We start from the raw sequence: 26,445 nt of genomic DNA on the forward strand, positions 1-26,445 counted from the left end.
TAACATACCAGGTAACATCCATTATATTACATCTACCAGGTAACATACCAGGTAACATACATTATATTACATCTACCAGGTAACATACCAGGTAACATCCATTATATTACATCTACCAGGTAACATCCATTATATTACATCTACCAGGTAACATACCAGGTAACATCCATTGTATTACATCTACCAGGTAACATCCATTATATTACATCTACCAGGTAACATACCAGGTAACATCCATTATATTACATCTACCAGGTAACATACCAGGTAACATCCATTATATTACATCTACCAGGTAACATACATTATATTATATCTACCAGGTAACATACCAGGTAACATCCATTATATTACATCTACCAGGTAACATACCAGGTAACATACATTATATTACATCTACCAGGTAACATCCATTATATTACATCTACCAGGTAACATACCAGGTAACACCCATTATATTACATCTACCAGGTAACATACATTATATTACATCTACCAGGTAACACACATTATATTACATCTACCAGGTAACATACCAGGTAACATACATTATATTACATCTACCAGGTAACATACCAGGTAACATACATTATATTACATCTACCAGGTAACATCCATTATATTACATCTACCAGGTAACATACCAGGTAACACCCATTATATTACATCTACCAGGTAACATACCAGGTAACACCCATTATATTACATCTACCAGGTAACATACCAGGTAACATCCATTATATTACATCTACCAGGTAACATACCAGGTAACACCCATTATATTACATCTACCAGGTACCATACCAGGTAACATCCATTATATTACATCTACCAGGTAACATACCAGGTAACACCCATTATATTACATCTACCAGGTAACATACCAGGTAACATCCATTATATTACATCTACCAGGTAACATACCAGGTAACACACATTATATTACATCTACCAGGTAACATACATTATATTACATCTACCAGGTAACATACCAGGTAACACCCATTATATTACATCTACCAGGTAACATACCATGTAACATCCATTATATTACATCTACCAGGTAACATACATTATATTACATCTACCAGGTAACATACCAGGTAACATCCATTATATTACATCTACCAGGTAACATCCATTATATTACATCTACCAGGTAACACCCATTATATTACATCTACCAGGTAACATACCAGGTAACACCCATTATATTACATCTACCAGGTAACATACCAGGTAACACCCATTATATTACATCTACCAGGTAACATACATTATACTACACTGCATTGCAGTGCTTGAGGCGTCACTACAGACCCTGGTTTGATCCCAGGCTGTGTCACTGGGAGGTCCATGAGGTGCCGCACAATTGGCCCAGCGTCGTCCAGGTTAGGGGAGGGTTTGGCCCAGCGTCGTCCGGGTTAGGAGAGTGTTTGGCCGGCCGGGATTTCCTTGTCCCATCGCTCTCTATCGACTCCTTGTGGCGGGCCGGGGCGCCTGCATGCCCGACTCCCGGTCGCCAGTTGGACGATGTTTCCTACGACACATTTGGTGCGGCTCGCTTCCTGGTTACACGAGCAATGTATCAAGAAGCGGTATGGCTCGGCAGGGTCGTGACCTTCACCTCTCCCGAGTCCGTAGGGAAGTTACAGAGATGGGACCAGACTGTAACTTGAAAATAAAAGAGAGCCGCACAGTCTTCATCAGGGTATGATGAAGTATGATGATGAGGTATGGTTGTACCCTGAAGAAGACCGCTTGGCTGTCGAAACGTTGGTAATTAAAAAAATGTTGGGCATCTGAGCTCCTAGAGTGTTCCGACTCTCTTTTATTTTCAAGTTTTCTACTCCGCTAGCCAGCACCTCGTCTTAATAGGTGTTCTACTCCGCTAGCCAGCACCTCGTCTAAATAGGTGTGCGTTTCTTTTTCTACAAGACTGTAATTACCATATGGGAAGAAAATGGGATTAAAGTACTCTGTGCTTGGCACTCAGCATTAAGGAGAAAGATTGGGGGTAAGGTCCTGCTACAGACTCGTGTCCTGTCCAGGGGGTGTACTGTACATCAATGTTATCAATGTTACATCTTGTTATTACTGCATTGTCGGAACTAGAAGCACAAGCATTTCGCTACACTCGCATTAACATCTGCTAACCATGTGTATGTGACAAATAAAATTTGATTTGATTAGATTTAGATTGGGGGTAAGGTCCTGCTACAGACTCGTGTCCTTTCCAGTGGGTGTACTGTACATCAAGCTGTCTCACTACAGAAACAGGAGATAGACTAGTGTCCTGTCCAGGGGGTGTCCTGTACATCAAGCTGTCTCACTACAGAAACAGGAGATAGACTAGTGTCCTGTCCAGTGGGTGTACTGTACATCAAGCTGTCTCACTACAGAAACAGGAGATAGACTAGTGTCCTGTCCAGGGGGTGTACTAGTACATCAAGCTGTCTCACTACAGAAATAAGATATCCTGCCGTTCCCTCTGCTTCTACCATGTTTGTGGGCTAGACCTCTTATAGTGGTGTTCAGTTCTCTGCTGGTTTAGATTTCATCATTCTGATAAGGGTGAGAGCCTCGATCAATGGACGTACCAGCAGTGGTCTCCTTCCCTTCCTCCCTCTCCCCTGCCTGGTCACATTGTCCTCACGCCCTGTTAGACCACTGAGACCAGTCCTATATCTGATCATTCTGTTAGCGTTCTGTTCTGTTGTTGTTCTATTGTTGGCAGTTTGGTTGTTTTCCTTGCCAAGCTGTTCAGTCTGTATGAGAACACTACCTCTCAGACAGACAGAGAGAAAAGAGAGAGAGAGAGAGAGAGAGAGCGTGAGAGCATGAGAGAGAGAGAGAGAGAGAGTGAGAGAGAGAGAGAGAGAGAGAGAGAGAGAGAGAGAGAGAGAGAGAGAGTATGCGTGTGTCAGTCCAGTCAGTTTTTGTATTCTGACATTGCCTCGGCGATTAGTGAATTTCCTCTTTCACCTTCCCTGTCTGTAGGAGATTGCTCTGGGCGTTCCGGGCAAGTGTGTGTGTGTGTGTGTGTGTGTGTGTGTGTGTGTGTGTGTGTGTATTAGAGATTGCTTCCTCTGGCCTCCCTGTGGTAAATGCTTCAGATAATACAATTTGTTTCAGTATATCACTATGTCTAGTGGTGTTGCTGACACACAAACAACCCACACACACACACACTCTCTCGCTCTCTCTCTCTATGTCTAGTGGTGTTGCTGACACACAAACAACCCACACACACACATACTCTCTCTCTTTCTCTCTCTTTCTCTTTCTCTCTCTCTCTCTCTCTCCCTCTCTCTCTCCCTCTCTCTCTCTTTCTCTCTCTCTCTCTCTCTCTTTCTCTCTCTCTCTACCTGTAGGGTTGTCAGTGAGATTAAATGACTAGGAAGGTGTGGCTTGAGTCCAGACAGTTTTTTGTATACAGTGCTTTGTTGCTGAGAGTGTAGCTGGTCTGATTGCTCTCTGAGTGAGGGAGAGAGAGAGAGAGAGAGACAGAGAGACAGTCTATTTGACCTCCTTTAGCTCCTAAGCCACAGTAACGTGTACTGGGCTGGCTCACAGGTTTTATTGGGAGACTGTATGTCAGTCATTACAACTCTATATGAATCTACTGACTATAAGCAGTTCTAATTTTATTTGGCTCATTAATCTTTATGGGAATATGATACAGTGAATATGCTGTGCTGCTATGTTTAATATTTTTCACTAGAGGGCGATGTTGTATAGCTACTTGCTTTGGCAATGTTAACACATGTTTCCCATGCCAATAAAGCTCTTGAATTGAATTGAATTGAATTGAGAGAGAGAGAGAGAGAGAGAGAGAGAGAGAGAGAGAGAGTGTTGCACATTATCAAGGATGTGTGTGTGCTATCTCTATGTGTGAGCACCTGGGATTTGAACCCAGTAGTTCATTATACCTGGTCTGGGATCTGAACCCAGTAGTTCATTATGCCTGGTCTGAGATCTGAACCCAGTAGTTCATTATACCTAGTCTGGGATCTGAACCCAGTAGTTCATTATACCTGGTCTGGGATCTGAACCCAGTAGTTCATTCTACCTGGTCTGGGATCTGAACCCAGTAGTTCATTATACCTGGTCTGGGATCTGAACCCAGTAGTTCATTATGCCTGGTCTGAGATCTGAACCCAGTAGTTCATTATGCCTGGTCTGGGATCTGAACCCAGTAGTTCATTATACCTGGTCTGAGATCTGAACCCAGTCGTTAATTATGCCTGGTCTGAGATCTGAACCCAGTAGTTCATTATACCTAGTCTGGGATCTGAACCCAGTAGTTCATTATACCTGGTCTGGGATCTGAACCCAGTAGTTCATTATGCCTGGTCTGGGATCTGAACCCAGTAGTTCATTATGCCTGGTCTGGGATCTGAACCCAGTAGTTCATTCCACCTGGTCTGGGATCTGAACCCAGTAGTTCATCTGAACCCAGTAGTTCATTATAGCTGGTCTGGGATTTGAACCCAGTAGTTCATTATGCCTAGTCTGGGATCTGAACCCAGTAGTTCATTATGCCTGGTCTGGGATCTGAACCCAGTAGTTTATACTACCTGGTCTGGGATCTGAACCCAGTAGTTCATTATACCTGGTCTGGGATCTGAACCCAGTAGTTCATCTGAACCCAGTAGTTCATTATAGCTGGTCTGGGATTTGAACCCAGTAGTTCATTATGCCTGGTCTGGGATCGGAACCCAGTAGTTCATTATGCCTGGTCTGGGATCTGAACCCAGTAGTTTATACTACCTGGTCTGGGATCTGAACCCAGTAGTTCATTATACCTGGTCTGGGATCTGAACCCAGTAGTTCATTATAGCTGGTCTGGGATTTGAACCCAGTAGTTCATTATGCCTGGTCTGGGATCTGAACCCAGTAGTTAATTTTTGCTTGTCTGGGATCTGAACCCAGTAGTTCATTATGCCTGGTCTGGGATATAAACCCAGTAGTTCATCTGAACCCAGTAGTTCATTATACCTGGTCTTGGATCTGAACCCAGTAGTTCATTATACCTGGTCTGGGATCTGAACCCAGTAGTTCATTATACCTGGTCTTGGATCTGAACCCAGTAGTTCATTATACCTGGTTTGGGATTTGAACTGACAACCTTCTAGTCCGCCTCTCTAACCTGTTGCTACCTGTTGCTATGTACTGAGTGGGGATTAGTTTCGTTTATTCCACTAAACATGGCAGCTAAAAGCTGAATTGCGTATACATCAGGAAATTCAAGAAAACCAAAATAAATCAATAAATGGGATACAGTATCAAGAAAGATCAGATGTCACAGATGTGATCAGGGTTGGTGCACAGCTTCCATTTTGGATGGTCAGTTGATGAATATCAATGGTCCTGAGGAGGAGGGGGGATCTCAGTCACATTCAAGGAGTCAGAGACAGACAGGTCAGGGAGACAGAGACAGACAGACAGGCCAAGGAGACAGAGACAGACAAGTCAGGGAGTCAGAGACAGACAGGTCAGGGAGACAGAGACAGACAGGTCAGGGAGACAGAGACAGACAGGTCCCAGGAGACAGAGACAGACAGGTCAGGGAGACAGAGACAGACAGGTCCCAGGAGACAGAGACAGACAGGTCAGGGAGACAGAGACAGACAGGTCAGGGAAACAGAGACAGACAGGTCAGGGAGACAGAGACAGACAGGGCAGGGAGACAGAGACAGACAGGTCCCAGGAGACAGAGACAGACATGTCAGGGAGACAGAGACAGACAGGTCACAGGAGACAGAGACAGACAGGTCCCAGGAGACAGAGACAGACAGGTCACAGAAGACAGAGACAGACAGGTCCCAGGAGACAGAGACAGACAGGTCAGGGAGACAGATAGATCCATAGCAGCTGTTATTATGTTCAGCCTGGGGTTTGTAGTGTGTGGGTTTTTACTCTTGTTTGTGAATACTGGTTGCTCTGCCAAAACAACACCAGGATGTACGTACTGCTGTGCACTGGGATTTATCTTTCTTTATATGTGCACAGGCTTGTACCATTTCATCAAGATAGTCTCTAAAACCATTCAGATGTGAAGGTCTGAACAATGTTGGTTTCAAAATAAAGCTCGGTTAACTCAGGTGTGCCTCCATCTGGCCCAGAGGCAGGTATTCTGTTTAGGTGCAGTTACATAAAGCTGCCACAAGTGGCGCCGGTGTGCCTTCCTCCACTTGTTCTGAACCCCTTAACACACCAGAGAGAAAGAAGGGCAGGTGTGGTAGCAGTGTTTGTAGCACAGCCAGCTAGCCTTCTAGATGTCTACACAGCCAGCAGTACATGTAAGTACAACTTCCCTCAGACATCACCTTCTACTGTGATGACAGGTACAACTTCACTCAGACATCACCTTCTACTGTAATGACAGGTACAACTTCACTCAGACATCACCTTCTACTGTAATGACAGGTACAACTTCACTCAGACATCACCTTCTACTGTGATGACAGGTACAACAGGTACAACTTCACTCAGACATCACCTTCTACTGTAATGACAGGTACAACTTCACTCAGACATCACCTTCTACTGTAATGACAGGTACAACTTCACTCAGACATCACCTTCTACTGTAATGACAGGTACAACAGGTACAACTTCACTCAGACATCACCTTCTACTGTAATGACAGGTACAACTTCACTCAGACATCACCTTCTACTGTAATGACAGGTACAACTTCACTCAGACATCACCTTCTACTGTAATGACAGGTACAACTTCACTCAGACATCACCTTCTATTGTAATGACAGGTACAACTTCACTCAGACATCACCTTCTATTGTAATGACAGGTACAGCTTCACTCAGACATCACCTTCTACTGTAATGACAGGTACAACTTCACTCAGACATCACCTTCTACTGTAATGACAGGTACAACTTCACTCAGACATCACCTTCTATTGTAATGACAGGTACAACTTCACTCAGACATCACCTTCTACTGTAATGACAGGTACAACTTCACTCAGACATCACCTTCTATTGTAATGACAGGTACAACAGGTACAACTTCACTCAGACATCACCTTCTACTGTGATGACAGGTACAACTTCACTCAGACATCACCTTCTACTGTAATGACAGGTACAACAGGTACAACTTCACTCAGACATCACCTTCTACTGTGATGACAGGTACAACAGGTACAACTTCACTCAGACATCACCTTCTACTGTAATGACAGGTACAACTTCACTCAGACATCACCTTCTACTGTAATGACAGGTACAACTTCACTCAGACATCACCTTCTATTGTAATGACAGGTACAACTTCACTCAGACATCACCTTCTACTGTGATGACAGGTACAACAGGTACAACTTCACTCAGACATCACCTTCTACTGTAATGACAGGTACAACTTCACTCAGACATCACCTTCTATTGTAATGACAGGTACAACTTCACTCAGACATCACCTTCTACTGTAATGACAGGTACAACTTCACTCAGACATCACCTTCTACTGTAATGACAGGTACAACTTCACTCAGACATCACCTTCTACTGTAATGACAGGTACAACTTCACTCAGACATCACCTTCTACTGTAATGACAGGTACAACTTCACTCAGACATCACCTTCTACTGTAATGACAGGTACAACTTCACTCAGACATCACCTTCTACTGTAATGACAGGTACAACAGGTACAACTTCACTCAGACATCACCTTCTATTGTAATGACAGAATGACTTTACCTTCGTCTGAATGCATCTCAGGGTTGTGTTCATTAGAAATCAAATGGAAGAAAACAGACTGAAACAGGGAGGGATCTTCCTGAATTCATCTAATATGAAAAACTCAATTTCCTTTTCAATTGCAAAACTTTTTACAATAATGAATACAACCCAGGTGTATAACCGCCCATGTGTCTCCCACAGTGCATGTAGACTCGGCCCAGGTGTGTACCCGTAGACTCGGCCCAGGTGTGTACCCGTAGACTCGGCCCAGGTGTGTACCCGTAGACTCGGCCCAGGTGTGTACCCGTAGACTCGGCCCAGGTGTGTACCCGTAGACTTGGCCCAGGTGTGTACCCGTAGACTCGGCCCAGGTGTGTACCCGTAGACTCGGCCCAGGTGTGTACCCGTAGACTCGGCCCAGGTGTGTACCCGTAGACTCGGCCCAGGTGTGTACCTGTACAGGTGTAAGCCCATGTGTCTCTCCCTCACAGTGTCTCTCCTCCCCAACAGCTAACCCTGACTTATGCAGCTTGGGTCCTGCATGTTTGCCATTGGCATGGGGAGTAATTATTATGCATGGCAAGACTTGGTGTTCTCTCTTTCTTTCTCTCTCTCCTTTCTCTCTCTGTGTGTCTCTCTCTCTCAATTCAATTCAATTGAATATATGTTTACATTGCCAAAGCAAGTGAAATAGATAATAAACAAAAGTGAAATTAACAACAAAAAAATGAATAGTAAACATTACACTCACAAAAGAATTCATACATTTCATATGTCATATTTAAATGTTATAGTTAAAGTACTAAAGGGAAAATAAATAAACATAAATATGTGTTGTATTTACAATGTTACCACCCTGCATACCACTGCTGGCTTGCTTCTGAAGCTAAGCAGGGTTGGTCCTGGTCAGTCCCTGGATGGGAGACCAGATGCTGCTGGAAGTGGTGTTGGAGGGCCAGTAGGAGGCGCTCTTTCCTCAGGTCTAAAATAATATCCCAATGCCAGACTCAATCTAGCTGATGTCACCGCTAGAGGCCGGCCCAGCTGAACAGTTACCTAGCAACAGCCAGAAGGGAGGTGGTGTACAGTGGGAGGTGTGGCTTTATCCTGGTAACTGTTGCCTAAGCGTCAGTGTGTGTTCAAATTCAAACCGGCACGCTGCAGTGTCAGTGTGTGTGAGCGAGGGTGTGTTAGCTGTTCTGTTGACGGTACAGTGTGTTAGCTGTTCTGTTGACGGTACAGTGTGTTAGCTGTTCTGTTGACGGTATAGTGTGTTAGCTGTTCTGTTGACGGTATAGTGTGTTAGCTGTTCTGTTGACGGTATAGTGTGTTAGCTGTTCTGTTGACGGTATAGTGTGTTAGCTGTTCTGTTGACGGTATAGTGTGTTAGCTGTTCTGTTGACGGTATAGTGTGTTAGCTGTTCTGTTGACGGTACAGTGTGTTAGCTGTTCTGTTGACGGTTCAGTGCTGGAGCGCTGGTGTAGTGTGTTCGTCGCTGGTCTTCTTCTATCAAAATTTCTGTGGATTGTAATTGGAGGAATACTGTTTGGGCTGGACCTATTGGACTGTGTGTGTGTGTGTGTGTGTTCGGACCTGGCATACACACGTGTGTGTGTGTGTATGAACGATCTATATTGTGACTGAACAACACGTGTGTATGAACGATCTATAGTGTGACTGAACAACACACGTGCAGACGGTAATTGTTAGGAGGGTGTGGATTACCCGTGTCTGGGCAGTGTGTGTGGATGTGTGTGGATGTCTGTGGCAGTGGAATCAGGAATGGACAGCACACTTCAGAGGAGAGGAGAGAGCCCCCCTGCAATGGACTTCACGGTAAGAGAGTGTGTCTGCATGGAGAGAGTGTGTCTGCATGGAGAGAGTGTGTCTGCATGGAGAGAAAGAGTGAATGCTGCAGTAGACTAACTGTGTCCATTGTTCCAACTCTGTGTCCTCTGTCTCTCCGTCTCTCTCTGTCTCTGTCTCTGTTTTTCTCTCTCTATTTCTGCCGTTCTTTCTCTCTGTCTGTTTCTCTCTCTCTGTTTCTGTCGTTCTCTCTCTCATATAGATGCAGATATAGGTGTAGATATAGATGTAGATGCAGATATAGATGCAGATGTAAATGCAGATAGATATAGATGCAGATGTAAATGCAGATAGATATAGATGCAGATATAGATATAGATGCAGATATAGATGCAGATATAGATGTAGACGTAGATGCAGATGTAGATGCAGATATAGATGCAGATGTAGATGCAGATATAGTGGCAGATATAGATATAGATGTAGATGCAGATATAGTGGCAGATATAGATGTAGATGCAGATATAGATGCAGATATAGTGGCAGATATAGATATAGATGCAGATATAGATGCAGATATAGATGCAGATATAGATATAGATGTAGATATAGATATAGATATAGTGGCAGATATAGATGTAGATGCAGATATAGATGCAGATATAGTGGCAGATATAGATATAGATGCAGATATAGATGCAGATATAGATGCAGATATAGATATAGATATAGATATAGATGTAGATATAGATATAGATGTAGATATAGATATAGATGCAGATATAGATATAGATATAGATATAGATATAGATGCAGATATAGATATAGATATAGATGTAGATGCAGATATAGATATAGATATAGATGCAGATATAGATGCAGATATAGTGGCAGATATAGATATAGATGCAGATATAGATGCAGATATAGATGCAGATGTAGATGCAGATATAGATATAGATGCAGATATAGATATAGATGTAGATGCAGATATAGATGCAGATATAGATGTAGATGCAGATATAGATATAGATGCAGATATAGATATAGATATAGATGCAGATATAGATGTAGATATAGTGGCAGATATAGATATAGATGCAGATATAGATGCAGATATAGATATAGATGCAGATATAGATGCAGATATAGATGCAGATGCAGATATAGATATAGATGCAGATGCAGATATAGATATAGATGCAGATATAGATGCAGATATAGATGCAGATATAGATGCAGATATAGATGCAGATATAGATGCAGATATAGATATAGATGCAGATATAGATGCAGATATAGATGCAGATATAGATGCAGATATAGATGTAGATGCAGATATAGATGCAGATATAGATGCAGATATAGATGCAGATATAGATGCAGATGCAGATATAGATATAGATGCAGATGCAGATATAGATGCAGATATAGATGCAGATATAGATGCAGATATAGATGCAGATGCAGATATAGATATATATGCAGATATAGATGCAGATATAGATGCAGATATAGATGCAGATATAGATGCAGATATAGATGCAGATGCAGATATAGATATAGATGCAGATATAGATGTAGATGCAGATGTAGATGCAGATATAGATGTAGATGCAGATGTAGATGTAGATGCAGATATAGATGCAGATATAGATGTAGATGCAGATGTAGATGCAGATGTAGTGGCAGATATAGATGCAGATATAGATGCAGATGCAGATGTAGATGTAGATGTAGATGTAGATGTAGATGCAGATATAGATATAGATGCAGATATAGATATAGATGCAGATGTAGATGCAGATGCAGATATAGATGCAGATGCAGATATAGATGCAGATATAGATGTAGATGCAGATGTAGATGCAGATATAGATGTAGATGCAGATATAGATGTAGATGCAGATGTAGATGCAGATATAGATGTAGATGCAGATATAGATGCAGATATAGATGCAGATATAGATGTAGATGCAGATATAGATGCAGATATAGATGCAGATATAGATGTAGATGTAGATGCAGATATAGATGCAGATATAGATGTAGATGCAGATGTAGATGTAGATATAGATGCAGATATAGATGCAGATATAGATGCAGATGTAGATGCAGATATAGATGCAGAAATAGATGCAGATGCAGATGTAGATGTAGATGCAGATATAGATATAGATGCAGATATAGATATAGATGCAGATATAGATGCAGATGCAGATGTAGATGTAGATGTAGATGCAGATGTAGATATAGATTCAGATATAGATGCAGATATATATACAGTGGGGCAAAAAAGTATTTAGTCAGCCACCAATTGTGCAAGTTCTCCCACTTAAAAAGATGAGAGAGGCCTGTAATTTTCATCATAGGTACACTTCAACTATGACAGACAAAATGAGGGGAAAAAAATCCAGAAAATCACACTGTAGGGTTTTTAATACATTTATTTGCAAATGATGGTGGAAAATAAGTATTTGGTCAATAACAAAAGTTTATCTCAATACTTTGTTATATACCCTTTGTTGGCAATGACAGAGGTCAACCATTTTCTGTAAGTCTTCACAAGGTTTTTACACACTGTTGCTGGTATTTTGGCCCATTCCTCCATGCAGATCTCCTCTAGAGCTGTGATGTTTTGGGGCTGTTGCTGGGCAACACGGACTTTCAACTCCCTCCAAAGATTTTCTATGTGGTTGAGATCTGGAGACTGGCTAGGCCACTCCAGGACCTTGAAATGCTTCTTCCCCAGGAATACCTGACATGATGACTCCTTGCTGTCCCCAGTCCACCTGACCGTGCTGCTGCTCCAGTTTCAACTGTTCTGCCTTATTATTATTCGACCATGCTGGTAATTTATGAACATTTGAACATCTTGGCCATGTTCTGTTATAATCTCCACCCGGCACAGCCAGAAGAGGACTGGCCACCCCACATAGCCTGGTTCCTCTCGAGGTTTCTTCCTAGGTTTTGGCCTTTCTAGGGAGTTTTTCCTAGCCACTGTTCTTCTACACCTGCATTGCTTGATGTTTGGGGTTTTAGGCTGGGTTTCTGTACAGCACTTTGAGATATCAGCTGATGTACGAAGGGCTATATAAATACATTTGATTTGATTTGATTCTTACGAAGCCACTCCTTCGTTGCCCGGGCGGTGTGTTTGGGATCATTGTCATGCTGAAAGATCCAGCCACGTTTCATCTTCAATGCCCTTGCTGATGGAAGGAGGTTTTCACTCAAAATCTCACGATACATGGCCCCATTCAATCTTTCCTTTACACGGATCAATCTTTCCTTTACACGGATCAGTCGTCCTGGTCCCTTTGCAGAAAAACAGCCCCAAAGCATGATGTTTCTACCCCCATGCTTCACAGTAGGTATTGTGTTCTTTGGATGCAACTCAGCATACTTTGTCCTCCAAACACGACGAGTTGAGTTTTTACCAAAAAGTTATATTTTGGTTTCATCTGACCATATGACATTCTCCCAATCTTCTTCTGGATCATCCAAATGCTCTCTAGCAAACTTCAGACGGGCCTGGACATGTACTGGCTTAAGCAGGGGGACACGTCTGGCACTGCAGGATTTGAGTCCCTGGCGGCGTAGTGTGTTACTGATGGTAGGCTTTGTTACTTTGGTCCCAGCTCTCTGCAGGTCATTCACTAGGTCCCCCCGTGTGGTTCTGGGATTTTTGCTCACCGTTCTTGTGATCATTTTGACCCCACGGGGTGAGATCTTGCGTGGAGCCCCAGATCGAGGGAGATTATCAGTGGTCTTCTATGTCTTCCATTTCCTAATAATTGCTCCCACAGTTGATTTCTTCAAACCAAGCTGCTTACCTATTGCAGATTCAGTCTTCCCAGTCTAGTGCAGGTCTACAATTTTGTTTCTGGTGTCCTTCGACAGCTCTTTGGTCTTGGCCATAGTGGAGTTTGGAGTGTGACTATTTGAGGTTGTGGACAGGTGTCCTTTATACTGATAACAAGTTCAAACAGGTGCCATTAATACAGGTAACGAGTGGAGGACAGAGGAGCCTCTTAAAGAAGAAGTTACAGGTCAGTGAGAGCCAAAAATCTTGCTTGTTTGTAGGTGACCAAATACTTATTTTCCACCATAATTTGCAAATAAATTCATTAAAAACCCTACAGTGTGATTTTCTGGATTTTTTTTCTAATTTTGTCTGTCATAGTTGAAGTGTACCTATGATGAAAATTACAGGCCTCTCTCATCTTTTTTAAGTGGGAGAACTTGCACAATTGGTGGCTGACTAAATACTTTTTTGCCCCACTGTATATTGTGGAAGGCGACCCGGAATGTTTGACCCAAGTTAAACAATTTAAAGGCAACGCTACCAAATACTAATGGAGTGTATGTAAACTTCCGACTCCAACTGTAAGTATGGTGATTAGCATGGTGAGGTTCCAGACACCACCCAGCCCTGGTGTCCAGCTTTACTGCAGTCTACTAGAAGGTGATGTACTGTGCTAAGCTTTCCTACAGATTGTGTGTGTGTGTGTGTGTGTGTGTGTGTCCGTTCATTCAGTGTTCCCCACCTGGACTAAAATAACTGGATTAGCCGATCCTCTCGTTAGCCTGTTATCTGTTCAGCCACTAAGAACTAAAGGGTGCACTCTGTTCACATGCTAAGTAGACCATGTGTGTGTGTGTGTGTGTGTGTGTGTGTGTGTGTGTGCGCACGTGCACGCGCGCTTGAAGGTATTAACTGCTATTTAAGCAGTAATGTCGCAGGCAGCTGTACTCCAGTAACTAACCGTTGGAGGTCAAATTGGCAACACACACGTGTGTCGGCAGAGAAGATTCACTGTGTCTGTGGGAATGGGGTTTGGGGGGGGGGGGGGGCTGTCTGGTGTGTGTGTGTGAATGGGGTTTTGGGGGCTGTCTGGTGTGTGTGTGAATGTTTGACAGCCACCTGCTGTGAACCTGCTGTGAACACCTGGAGTGAACTGAGCCAGTCTAGACTGGCACTAGTGTGAATGGAAAGGGTGTGTGTGTGAGAGAGAATGGGGAGGGTGTGGTTTGGCACTAGTGTGAATGGAAAGGATGTGTGTGTGTTCAGAACAACCTCTGACCTCTGTCTCCCATCCTTGGTTCAGACATAAACCTGTGTATAATTTATGATGTTGAGTGAAAACACACACACACACACACACTAAAGCCTTGAGCCTCCTGCATGGGAATGCTAGATACACTCCCAGTGTGTATTCCGAACAAAATTCCCTTAAAAGTGCACTACTTTTGACCAGGGCCCATAGGGTAAAGTAGTGCACTATATAGTGGGCCATTTGGGACTCAGTCAGACTAGGAAAGAGAGAGACAACAACATCATACACACTAACCAAGTTAGAGCCTCTCTGGAGCCTTCCTCTATAACCAGGTTAGAACCTTCTGTTCTCCTCTATAACCAGGTTAGAGCCTTCTGTTCTCCTCTATAACCAGGTTAGAGCCTTCTGTTCTCCTCTATAACCAGGTTAGAGCCTTCTGTTCTCCTCTATAACCAGGTTAGAGCCTTCTGTTACTCTATAACCAGGTTAGAGCCTTCTGTTCCCCTCTATAACCAGGTTAGAGCCTTCTGTTACTCTATAACCAGGTTAGAGCCTTCTGTTCCCCTCTATAACCAGGTTAGAGCCTTCTGTTCTCCTCTATAACCAGGTTAGAGCCTTCTGTTCTCCTCTATAACCAGGTTAGAGCCTTCTGTTCCCCTCTATAACCAGGTTAGAGCCTTCTGTTACTCTATAACCAGGTTAGAGCCTTCTGTTCTCCTCTATAACCAGGTTAGAGCCTTCTGTTCTCCTCTATAACCAGGTTAGAGCCTTCTGTTCTCCTCTATAACCAGGTTAGAGCCTTCTGTTCCCTCTATAACCAGGTTAGAGCCTTCTGTTCCCCTCTATAACCAGGTTAGAGCCTTCTGTTCTCCTCTATAACCAGGTTAGAGCCTTCTGTTCTCCTCTATAACCAGGTTAGAGCCTTCTGTTCCCCTCTATAACCAGGTTAGAGCCTTCTGTTCTCCTCTATAACCAGGTTAGAGCCTCTCTGGAGCCTTCTGTTCTCCTCTATAACCAGGTTAGAGCCTTCTGTTCTCCTCTATAACCAGGTTAGAGCCTTCTGTTCCCCTCTATAACCAGGTTAGAGCCTTCTGTTCTCCTCTATAACCAGGTTAGAGCCTTCTGTTCTCCTCTATAACCAGGTTAGAGCCTTCTGTTCCCTCTATAACCAGGTTAGAGCCTTCTGTTCCCTCTATAACCAGGTTAGAGCCTTCTGTTCCCCTCTATAACCAGGTTAGAGCCTTCTGTTCTCCTCTATAACCAGGTTAGAGCCTTCTGTTCTCCTCTATAACCAGGTTAGAGCCTTCTGTTCCCTCTATAACCAGGTTAGAGCCTTCTGTTCCCCTCTATAACCAGGTTAGAGCCTTCTGTTCTCCTCTATAACCAGGTTAGAGCCTTCTGTTCTCCTCTATAACCAGGTTAGAGCCTTCTGTTCCCCTCTATAACCAGGTTAGAGCCTTCTGTTCTCCTCTATAACCAGGTTAGAGCCTTCTGTTCTCCTCTATAACCAGGTTAAAGCCTTCTGTTCTCCTCTATAACCAGGTTAGAGCCTTCTGTTCCTCTCTATAACCAGGTTAGAGCCTCTCTGGAGCCTTCTGTTCTCCTCTATAACCAGGTTAGAGCCTCTCTGGAGCCTTCTGTTCTCCTCTATAACCAGGTTAGAGCCTCTCTGGAGCCTTCTGTTCTCCTCTATAACCAGGTTAGAGCCTTCTGTTCTCCTCTATAACCAGGTTAGAGCCTTCTGTTCCCCTCTATAACCAGGTTAGAGCCTTCTGTTACTCTATAACCAGGTTAGAGCCTTCTGTTCTCCTCTATAACCAGGTTAGAGCCTTCTGTTCTCCTCTATAACCAGGTTAGAGCATTCTGTTCCCCTCTATAACCAGGTTAAAGCCTTCTGTTCTCCTCTATAACCAGGTTAGAGCCTTCTGTTCTCCTCTATAACCAGGTTAGAGCCTTCTGTTCCTCTCTATAACCAGGTTAGAGCCTTCTGTTCTCCTCTATAACCAGGTTAGAGCCTTCTGTTCCCCTCTATAACCAGGTTAGAGCCTTCTGTTCTCCTCTATAACCTCTCAGGAGGACTGCCCTCTCCACCATTCATTACAATGACATTGATGTTCATGTTGATTCAATGTAGTGTGTGTGTGTGTGTGTGTGTGTGTGTGTGTGTGTGTGTCCCAGTGGTAGAGCAGTCTGGTGATGCCAGACAGACGTGTATGTATTATTTACACACAATCACAGACACTCCTGAACAGGAGCAAACAGATCTAGGCCAGTGGTCCAGTCACTACCCAATGTTCTCTACTGCTGAACTCTAAAACGCCCTTCATGTCTCCTCATTATTCATTTATGTCATGTAGTTTATGGAGGACCACACCTGCCACAATTAGAAATAATAATAACTTAATGCACACATGGATACAGGGCCTTCAGAAGGCATTCATACCCTTTGACTTATTCCACATTTTGTTGTTACAGCATGATTTCAAAATGTATTAAATTGTTGTTGTTTTTTTCACCCATCTGCACACAATACCCGATAATGACATCACAATACCCCATAATGACATCACAATACCCCATAATGACATCACAATACCCCATAATGCCATCACAATACCCCATAATGACATCACAATACCCCATAATGACATCACAATACCCCATAATGACATCACAACACCCCATAATGACAAAGTGAACATGTTTTTAGACATTTTTAGCAAATTTATTGAAAAATAAATACATAAATATCTAATTTACGTAAGTATTCACACCCCTGAGTCAGGACTTTGTAGAAGCACCTTTGGCAGCGATTACAGCTGTGAGTCTTTCTGGGTGAGTCTCTAACAGCTTTCCACACATGGATTGCGCAACATTTGCCCATTGTTCTTTTCAAAATTCTTCAAGCTCTTTTCAAATTGGTTGTTGATCATTGCTAGATAACCATTTTAATGTCTTGCCATAGATTTTCAAGAAGATTTAAGTCAAAACTCCAGTGTATATTTGGCCTTGTGTTTTAGGTTATTGTCCTGCTGAAAGGTGAATTTATCTCCCAGTGTCTGGTGGAAAGCAGACAGAACCAGGTTTTTCTCTAGGACTTTGCCTGTGCTTACCTCCATTCTGTTCATTTTAATCCTGAAAAACTCCTTAGTCCTTAATGATTACAGAGAGAGAGGTCAGATAGTCAACACAGACATTACCAGCCCCTAGAGAATCTGTTTCAGGTCAGATAGTCAACACAGACATTACCAGCCCCTAGAGAGACTGTTACAGGTCAGATAATCAACACAGACATTACCAGCCCCTAGAGCAGGGGTGTCAAAGTCAAATGGACGGAGGGCCAAATAAAAAAATCAGCTACAAGACGAGGGCCGGACTGTTCGAATGTTCATTGAAAAATGTTTAAATGACGCATATAGTCTAGTGAACCTAATTGAACCTACTGAAAACCTAACAAATATATTACAATATGATCAGATAAATAAAGCAATATTTTCTTATGGCTCTGTCAGTAATCTTTAATTTTCAACAGACACAAAAGACAAATTTCCTTTATATAAATATCCCCATAACATGAACATTAAATGAAAGAAACCGGTATTCAAGGCACCATCAGTAGACTATATTTTCTATTTTAGCAAAAGTGGGCTAAATTTACTTCAAAGAAAAAACAATAATAGCAATTTTCTATCATCCACTCAACTGAAATATTTTTAAAATATAATTGGATTGAAATACAAAAAAATAAAGTGCAAAAATCTATTAATCAAAAACAACACTTTGTTTAAGGAGAAGTAACATGCAGTGAAAACAAATATTAAATTTTAACTTTTAAACTTGAACTGAGTAAAAACTCTAAATATGTGATTGCACAGTAATGTTCACTTGTTTGAGGTTGAGGGTGATACTTGGTGGTGTCCCATCTTTTCCACAAGTTCATCAATGTTCGGGGTAAGGCTCTGAGCTGAAGAAATCCTCAGAATTGAGTGGAGGTGTTCAGCAGTAAGTCGACTTCTGTGTGATGTTTTGTTCAGGTTCATCAAAGAAAACAGTTGTTCACACAGGTATGTGCTGCCAAACATAGACAACGTTTGAGCAGCCTGGATGCGCAGCTGGGGCATTGTGCCGGGGAGGAAACGGGCGAACTCCGCAGCACCCACTGCCGCATATTTTGCCCTCAGTGCATCATTGCATTGGAGGTCAATCAACTCCATTTGGAGGTTTGGTGGTGAGCTTTCCACGTCAACAGCAAATGGGTTACCGAGCAGTTCCAACCTGCTTTTTTGTGCTTCAAAGTCAGCAAATCGGCGTCGAAAGTCAGCGGCAAGCATACCTATTTTATCAGCCAACTGTGTGCTCGGGAACGCACTGGTAGAGAGCTTCTCTTTCATGGTCTGGCAGCTGGGAAAGTGGCTCAAATTTTCTTTCCGCATCTGCGTCTCCCACAGAGTCAGTTTGGTTTTAAATGCCTTCACTGTACTGTACATATCAGAGATGACACGATCCCGACCCTGCAGCTGCAAGTTTATTGCATTCAGATGACTCGTAATGTCACACAGAAAAGCCATTTCACACAGAAACATTTCGTCTCGGAGTTGTGTTGTGTCTTTCCCTTTGCTGTCCAAGAACAGACAAATCTCCTCACGAAGCTCGAAACATCTTTGAAGCACCTTTCCCTGGCTTAGCCATCGCACCTCTGTGTGATAAGGCAAATCACCATGCTCCGTTTCTAACTCCGTCAGAAATGCCTTGAACTGGCGGTGATTCAAACCTTTGGCTCTGATAAAGTTAACTGTGCGCGTGATGATGCTCATTACATGCTCCATTTTCAAGGCTTTACCGCACAACGCTTCCTGGTGTATGATACAATGATAAGCTGTCAGCTCACCTGTCGCGTTTTCCTCTTGCATCTTTTCCCGTATCTTCGCCACCAGTCCGCTCCTGTGTCCACACATCGCAGGTGCTCCGTCGGTTGTCAAACCCACAAGTTTTTCCCAAGGCAGCTCCATCTCATTTACACATCTTGACACCTCTTCATACAAATCATGCCCCGTAGTTGTGCCATGCATAGGACGTAAAGCCAAAAACTCCTCTGTCACGCTTAGGTTGGAGTCCACTCCGCGGATGAAAATTGACAACTGGGCAATGTCAGAAATGTCGGTGCTCTCATCCACAGCCAAGGAATATGCAATAAAATCTTTTCCCTTTTTCACAAGCTGCTCTTTTAGATTGATGGACAACTGGTCTACTCTCTCGGCAATGGTGTTTCTGCTCAGACTCACATTTAAAAAGAGTTGCCTTTTTTCTGGGCAAACTTCGTCACAAACTTTAATCATGCAGTTTTTGATGAAATCCCCCTCCGTAAATGGCCGGGCTGATTTAGCGATCTCTTCTGCCAAAATAAAACTGGCCTTGACAGTTGCGTCCGCGTGTGTGTCCGCGTGTTTCGTTTCATAATGTCGTCTCAGATTATACTCTTTCAGTACCGCCACACTTTCTCCACACAGAAGACACACAGGTTTTCCAGCTACCTTCGTGAACATATACTCCGACTCCCACCTTGTTTGAAACCCCCGGTTCTCAGTATCCACCTTCCGTTTTGCCATTTTTGATGGGTATCTGAAAGTTAATTTTACTGTGATGCTGACGACTGCTGTGCCAATAAATATTGAAATGAAGCAGCCTACTGCTCGGTGCGTCACCTTTGCATTGTGGGAAATGTAGTATTGGTGCGTGTAAAAGATCTGCGGGCTGCCGGCTTGCTGCGGGCCGGTTCTAATAATAAATCAAGATCATCCCAGGGGCCGTAAAAAACCTTCTTGCGGGCCGGATGTGGCCCGCGGGCCTTGACTCTGACATATGTGCCCTAGAGAGACTGTTACAGGTCAGATAATCAACACAGACATTACCAGCCCCTAGAGAGACTGTTTCAGGTCAGATAATCAACACAGACATTACCAGCCCCTAGAGATCAGATAGTCATCAACACAGACATTACCAGCCCCTAGAGAGACTTACAGGTCAGATAATCAACACAGACATTACCAGCCCCTAGAGAGACTGTTACAGGTCAGATAATCAACACAGACATTACCAGCCCCTAGAGAGACTGTTACAGGTCAGATAATCAACACAGTAACTACTCTACACATAAATCCCTTTTTAAAGGTCGTGATGAGGGCGTGATGTTGTTAGTCTGTCAGACAGACGTGGAGAAGACTAACGAGCGATCATTAAATCACAGGTTTACTAAAACTGCTGTAGATATCCTTCAGAGAGAGGGAGAGGAAAGGGAGAGGAGAGGAAAGGGAGAGGAGGAGGGGGAGGGAAGGAGGGATGGGAGGGAGGAAGGGGAGGGGGGATGGGAGAAGGGGAGGGAAGGAGGGATGGGAGAAGGGGATGGGAGAAGGGGAGGGAAGGAGGGATGGGAGGGAGGGAGGGGAGGGAAGGAGGGATGGGAGGGAGGGAGGGGAGGGGAGGGATGGGAGGGAGGGAGGGGTTTCTGAGACGCTCTTCTCTGCCCTACCAGTGGTCCACCACTGCCTGGGTTGTATTGAATTGAATGTGCTGGTTCACTGAGGGTGCTCTTAGCTGTGGGTACTAGACTGAGGGTGCTCTTAGCTGTGGGTACTAGACTGAGGGTGCTCTTAGCTGTGGGTACTAGACTGAGGGTGCTCTTAGCTGTGGGTACTAGACTGAGGGTGCTCTTAGCTGTGGGTACTAGACTGAGGGTGCTCTTAGCTGTGGGTACTAGACTGAGGGTGCTCTTAGCTGTGGGTACTAGACTGAGGGTGCTCTTAGCTGTGGGTACTAGACTGAGGGTGCTCTTAGCTGTGGGTACTAGACTGAGGGTGCTCTTAGCTGTGGGTACTAGACTGAGGGTGCTCTTAGCTGTGGGTACTAGACTGAGGGTGCTCTTAGCTGTGGGTACTAGACTGAGGGTGCTCTTAGCTGTGGGTACTAGACTGAGGGTGCTCTTAGCTGTGGGTACTAGACTGAGGGTGCTCTTAGCTGTGGGTACTAGACTGAGGGTGCTCTTAGCTGTGGGTACTAGACTGAGGGTGCTCTTAGCTGTGGGTACTAGACTGAGGGTGCTCTTAGCTGTGGGTACCAGACTGAGGGTGCTCTTAGCTGTGGGTACTAGACTGAGGGTGCTCTTAGCTGTGGGTACTAGATGATGGGTGTTAAATGTTTTATTGTTCAGGGTCTGGAAGCTGGCCGTGTGCTCCGCCAAGACAACAACGTAGAGGAAACACTGTTTTCTGTCTCCAGCATGTTGAGTTGAATAACGGTGATGGTTGACTAATGTCCTCTCTCTCTCTCCCTCTCTCTCTCTCTCCCTCTCTCTCCCTCTCTCTCTCTCTCCCCTCCCTCTCTCTCCCTCTCTCTCTCTCTCCCCTCCCTCTCTCTCCCCCTCTCTACCTCTCCCCCTCTCTACCTCTCCCCCTCTCTACCCTCCCTCTCTCTCCCCCTCTCTACCTCTCCCCCTCTCTACCTCTCCCCCTCTCTACCTCTCCCCCTCTCTACCCTCCCTCTCTCTCTACCTCTCCCCCTCTCTACCCTCCCTCTCTCTCCCCCTCTCTACCTCTCCCCCTCTCTACCTCTCCCCCTCTCTACCCTCCCTCTCTCTCTACCTCTCCCCCTCTCTACCCTCCCTCTCTCTCCCCCTCTCTACCTCTCCCCCTCTCTACCTCTCCCCCTCTCTACCCTCCCTCTCTCTCCCCCTCTCTACCTCTCCCCCTCTCTACCTCTCCCCCTCTCTACCCCTCCCTCTCTCTACCCCTCCCTCTCTCTACCCCTCCCTCTCTCTACCCCTCTCTACCTCTCCCCCTCTCTACCTCTCTCTCCCCCTCTCTACCCCTCCCTCCCTCTCTCTCCCCCTCCCTCTCTCCCCCTCTCTACCCCTCCCTCTCTCTCCCCCTCCCCCTCCCTCTCTCTCCCCCTCCCTCTCCCCCCCTCTCTCCCCCTACCCCTCTCTCTCTCCCCCTACCCCTCTCTCTCTCCCCCTACCCCTCTCTCTCCCCCCCTACCCCTCCCTCTCTCCCCCCTACCCCTCCCTCTCTCTCCCCCTCCCCCCTCCCTCCCCCTATGATCCCTCTCCCCCTCTCTCTCCCCCCTACCCCTCCCTCTCTCTCCCCCCCTACCCCTCCCTCTCTCTCCCCCCCACCCCTCCCTCTCTCTCCCCCTCCCCCCTCCCTCTCTCTCCCCCTCCCCCCTCCCTCCCCCTATTATCCCTCTCCCCCTCTCCCCCCCTCCCCCTATGCTCCCTCTCCCCCTATGCTCTCTCTCCCCCTCTCTCTCGCTCCAGAACGGCGAGGCCCGACTGGGCCCTCCCATCATCATGTGTACCCGTCCATACCCAGACTGCAGGGTGGAGCAGGGGGAGTGTTGTGACATGGACAGCACCAATGAGAGCGGCGTGGGCTCTGACACCTCTGACGGGGGGCGGAGCAACGAGAAGGAGGAGGGGCTAGGTGGACTGTTCAACAAGTAAGTGTGACGTTATGATGTCACAGATTATACCGGTTATTGATTTTCAATCAGATTTTTGCCACCATCTATCTGACCATGGCTGTAGTACCATCTATCTGACCATGGCTGTAGTACCATCTATCTGACCATGGCTGTAGTACCATATATCTGACCATGGCTGTAGTACCATCTATCTGACCATGGCTGTAGTACCATCTATCTGACCATGGCTGTAGTACCATCTATCTGACCATGGCTGTACTACCATCTATCTGACCATGGCTGTAATACCATCTATCTGACCATGGCTGTAGTACCATCTATCTGACCATGGCTGTAGTCCCATCTATCTGACCATGGCTGTAGTAGTATCTATCTGACCATGGCTGTAGTACCATCTATCTGACCATGGCTGTAGTAGTATCTATCTGACCATGGCTGTAGTAGTATCTATCTGACCATGGCTGTAGTCCCATCTATCTGACCATGGCTGTAGTACCATCTATCTGACCATGGCTGTAATACCATCTATCTGACCATGGCTGTAGTACCATCTATCTGACCATGGCTGTAGTACCATCTATCTGACCATGGCTGTAATACCATCTATCTGACCATGGCTGTAGTCCCATCTATCTGACCATGGCTGTAGTACCATCTATCTGACCATGGCTGTACTAGTATCTATCTGACCATGGCTGTAGTAGTATCTATCTGACCATGGCTGTAGTACCATCTATCTGACCATGGCTGTAGTAGTATCTATCTGACCATGGCTGTAGTACCATCTATCTGACCATGGCTGTAGTAGTATCTATCTGACCATGGCTGTAATACCATCTATCTGACCATGGCTGTAATACCATCTATCTGACCATGGCTGTAGTAGTATCTATCTGACCATGGCTGTAGTAGTATCTATCTGACCATGGCTGTAGTCCCATCTATCTGACCATGGCTGTAGTACCATCTATCTGACCATGGCTGTAATACCATCTATCTGACCATGGCTGTAGTACCATCTATCTGACCATGGCTGTAGTACCATCTATCTGACCATGGCTGTAGTACCATCTATCTGACCATGGCTGTAGTACCATCTATCTGACCATGGCTGTAGTCCCATCTATCTGACCATGGCTGTAATACCATCTATCTGACCATGGCTGTAGTACCATCTATCTGACCATGGCTGTAGTACCATCTATCTGACCATGGCTGTAGTACCATCTATCTGACCATGGCTGTAATACCATCTATCTGACCATGGCTGTAGTAGTATCTATCTGACCATGGCTGTAGTACCATCTATCTGACCATGGCTGTAGTACCATCTATCTGACCATGGCTGTAATACCATCTATCTGACCATGGCTGTAATACCATCTATCTGACCATGGCTGTAGTACCATCTATCTGACCATGGCTGTAGTAGTATCTATCTGACCATGGCTGTAGTACCATCTATCTGACCATGGCTGTAGTAGTATCTATCTGACCATGGCTGTAGTACCATCTATCTGACCATGGCTGTAGTACCATCTATCTGACCATGGCTGTAATACCATCTATCTGACCATGGCTGTAGTACCATCTATCTGACCATGGCTGTAGTAGTATCTATCTGACCATGGCTGTAATACCATCTATCTGACCATGGCTGTAGTACCATCTATCTGACCATGGCTGTAGTACCATCTATCTGACCATGGCTGTAGTACCATCTATCTGACCATGGCTGTAGTACCATCTATCTGACCATGGCTGTAGTACCATCTATCTGACCATGGCTGTAGTAGTATCTATCTGACCATGGCTGTAATACCATCTATCTGACCATGGCTGTAATACCATCTATCTGACCATGGCTGTAGTACCATCTATCTGACCATGGCTGTAATACCATCTATCTGACCATGGCTGTAATACCATCTATCTGACCATGGCTGTAATACCATCTATCTGACCATGGCTGTAATACCATCTATCTGACCATGGCTGTAGTACCATCTATCTGACCATGGCTGTATGGCTGTAATACCATCTATCTGACCATGGCTGTAGTACCATCTATCTGACCATGGCTGTAATACCATCTATCTGACCATGGCTGTAATACCATCTATCTGACCATGGCTGTAGTACAATCTATCTGACCATGGCTGTAGTACCATCTATCTGACCATGGCTGTAGTAGTATCTATCTGACCATGGCTGTAATACCATCTATCTGACCATGGCTGTAATACCATCTATCTGACCATGGCTGTAGTACCATCTATCTGACCATGGCTGTAATACCATCTATATGACCATGGCTGTAGTACCATCTATCTGACCATGGCTGTAATACCATCTATCTGACCATGGCTGTAGTAGTATCTATCTGACCATGGCTGTAATACCATCTATCTGACCATGGCTGTAGTACCATCTATCTGACCATGGCTGTAGTACCATCTATCTGACCATGGCTGTAGTAGTATCTATCTGACCATGGCTGTAGTACCATCTATCTGACCATGGCTGTAGTAGTATCTATCTGACCATGGCTGTAATACCATCTATCTGACCATGGCTGTAGTACCATCTATCTGACCATGGCTGTAGTCCCATCTATCTGACCATGGCTGTAGTACCATCTATCTGACCATGGCTGTAGTAGTATCTATCTGACCATGGCTGTAGTACCATCTATCTGACCATGGCTGTAGTATCATCTATCTGACCATGGCTGTAGTACCATCTATCTGACCATGGCTGTAATACCATCTATCTGACCATGGCTGTAGTACCATCTATCTGACCATGGCTGTAGTAGTATCTATCTGACCATGGCTGTAATACCATCTATCTGACCATGGCTGTAGTAGTATCTATCTGACCATGGCTGTAGTACCATCTATCTGACCATGGCTGTAGTAGTATCTATCTGACCATGGCTGTAATACCATCTATCTGACCATGGCTGTAGTAGTATCTATCTGACCATGGCTGTAGTACCATCTATCTGACCATGGCTGTAGTAGTATCTATCTGACCATGGCTGTAGTACCATCTATCTGACCATGGCTGTAGTATCATCTATCTGACCATGGCTGTAGTACCATCTATCTGACCATGGCTGTAATACCATCTATCTGACCATGGCTGTAGTACCATCTATCTGACCATGGCTGTAGTAGTATCTATCTGACCATGGCTGTAATACCATCTATCTGACCATGGCTGTAGTAGTATCTATCTGACCATGGCTGTAGTACCATCTATCTGACCATGGCTGTAGTACCATCTATCTGACCATGGCTGTAGTAGTATCTATCTGACCATGGCTGTAATACCATCTATCTGACCATGGCTGTAGTAGTATCTATCTGACCATGGCTGT

General features: G+C 44.7%; 1 protein-coding gene across 1 annotated transcript in view; it reads left to right on the plus strand.

Annotated features, from left to right (window-relative positions):
- Positions 1–26,445, plus strand: part of LOC139401901 (rab11 family-interacting protein 4-like) — a 107,715-nt gene that overhangs the window by 44,582 nt on the left and 36,688 nt on the right. The window contains exon 4 of the mRNA XM_071145907.1: positions 22,894–23,075. Coding sequence (XP_071002008.1) covers positions 22,894–23,075 — 182 coding nt within the window. The remainder of the gene's footprint in view (positions 1–22,893; positions 23,076–26,445) is intronic.

Source organism: Oncorhynchus clarkii, unplaced genomic scaffold (assembly GCF_045791955.1).
Source record: "Oncorhynchus clarkii lewisi isolate Uvic-CL-2024 unplaced genomic scaffold, UVic_Ocla_1.0 unplaced_contig_6117_pilon_pilon, whole genome shotgun sequence".
In the NCBI taxonomy this organism is placed as follows: domain Eukaryota; kingdom Metazoa; phylum Chordata; class Actinopteri; order Salmoniformes; family Salmonidae; genus Oncorhynchus; species Oncorhynchus clarkii.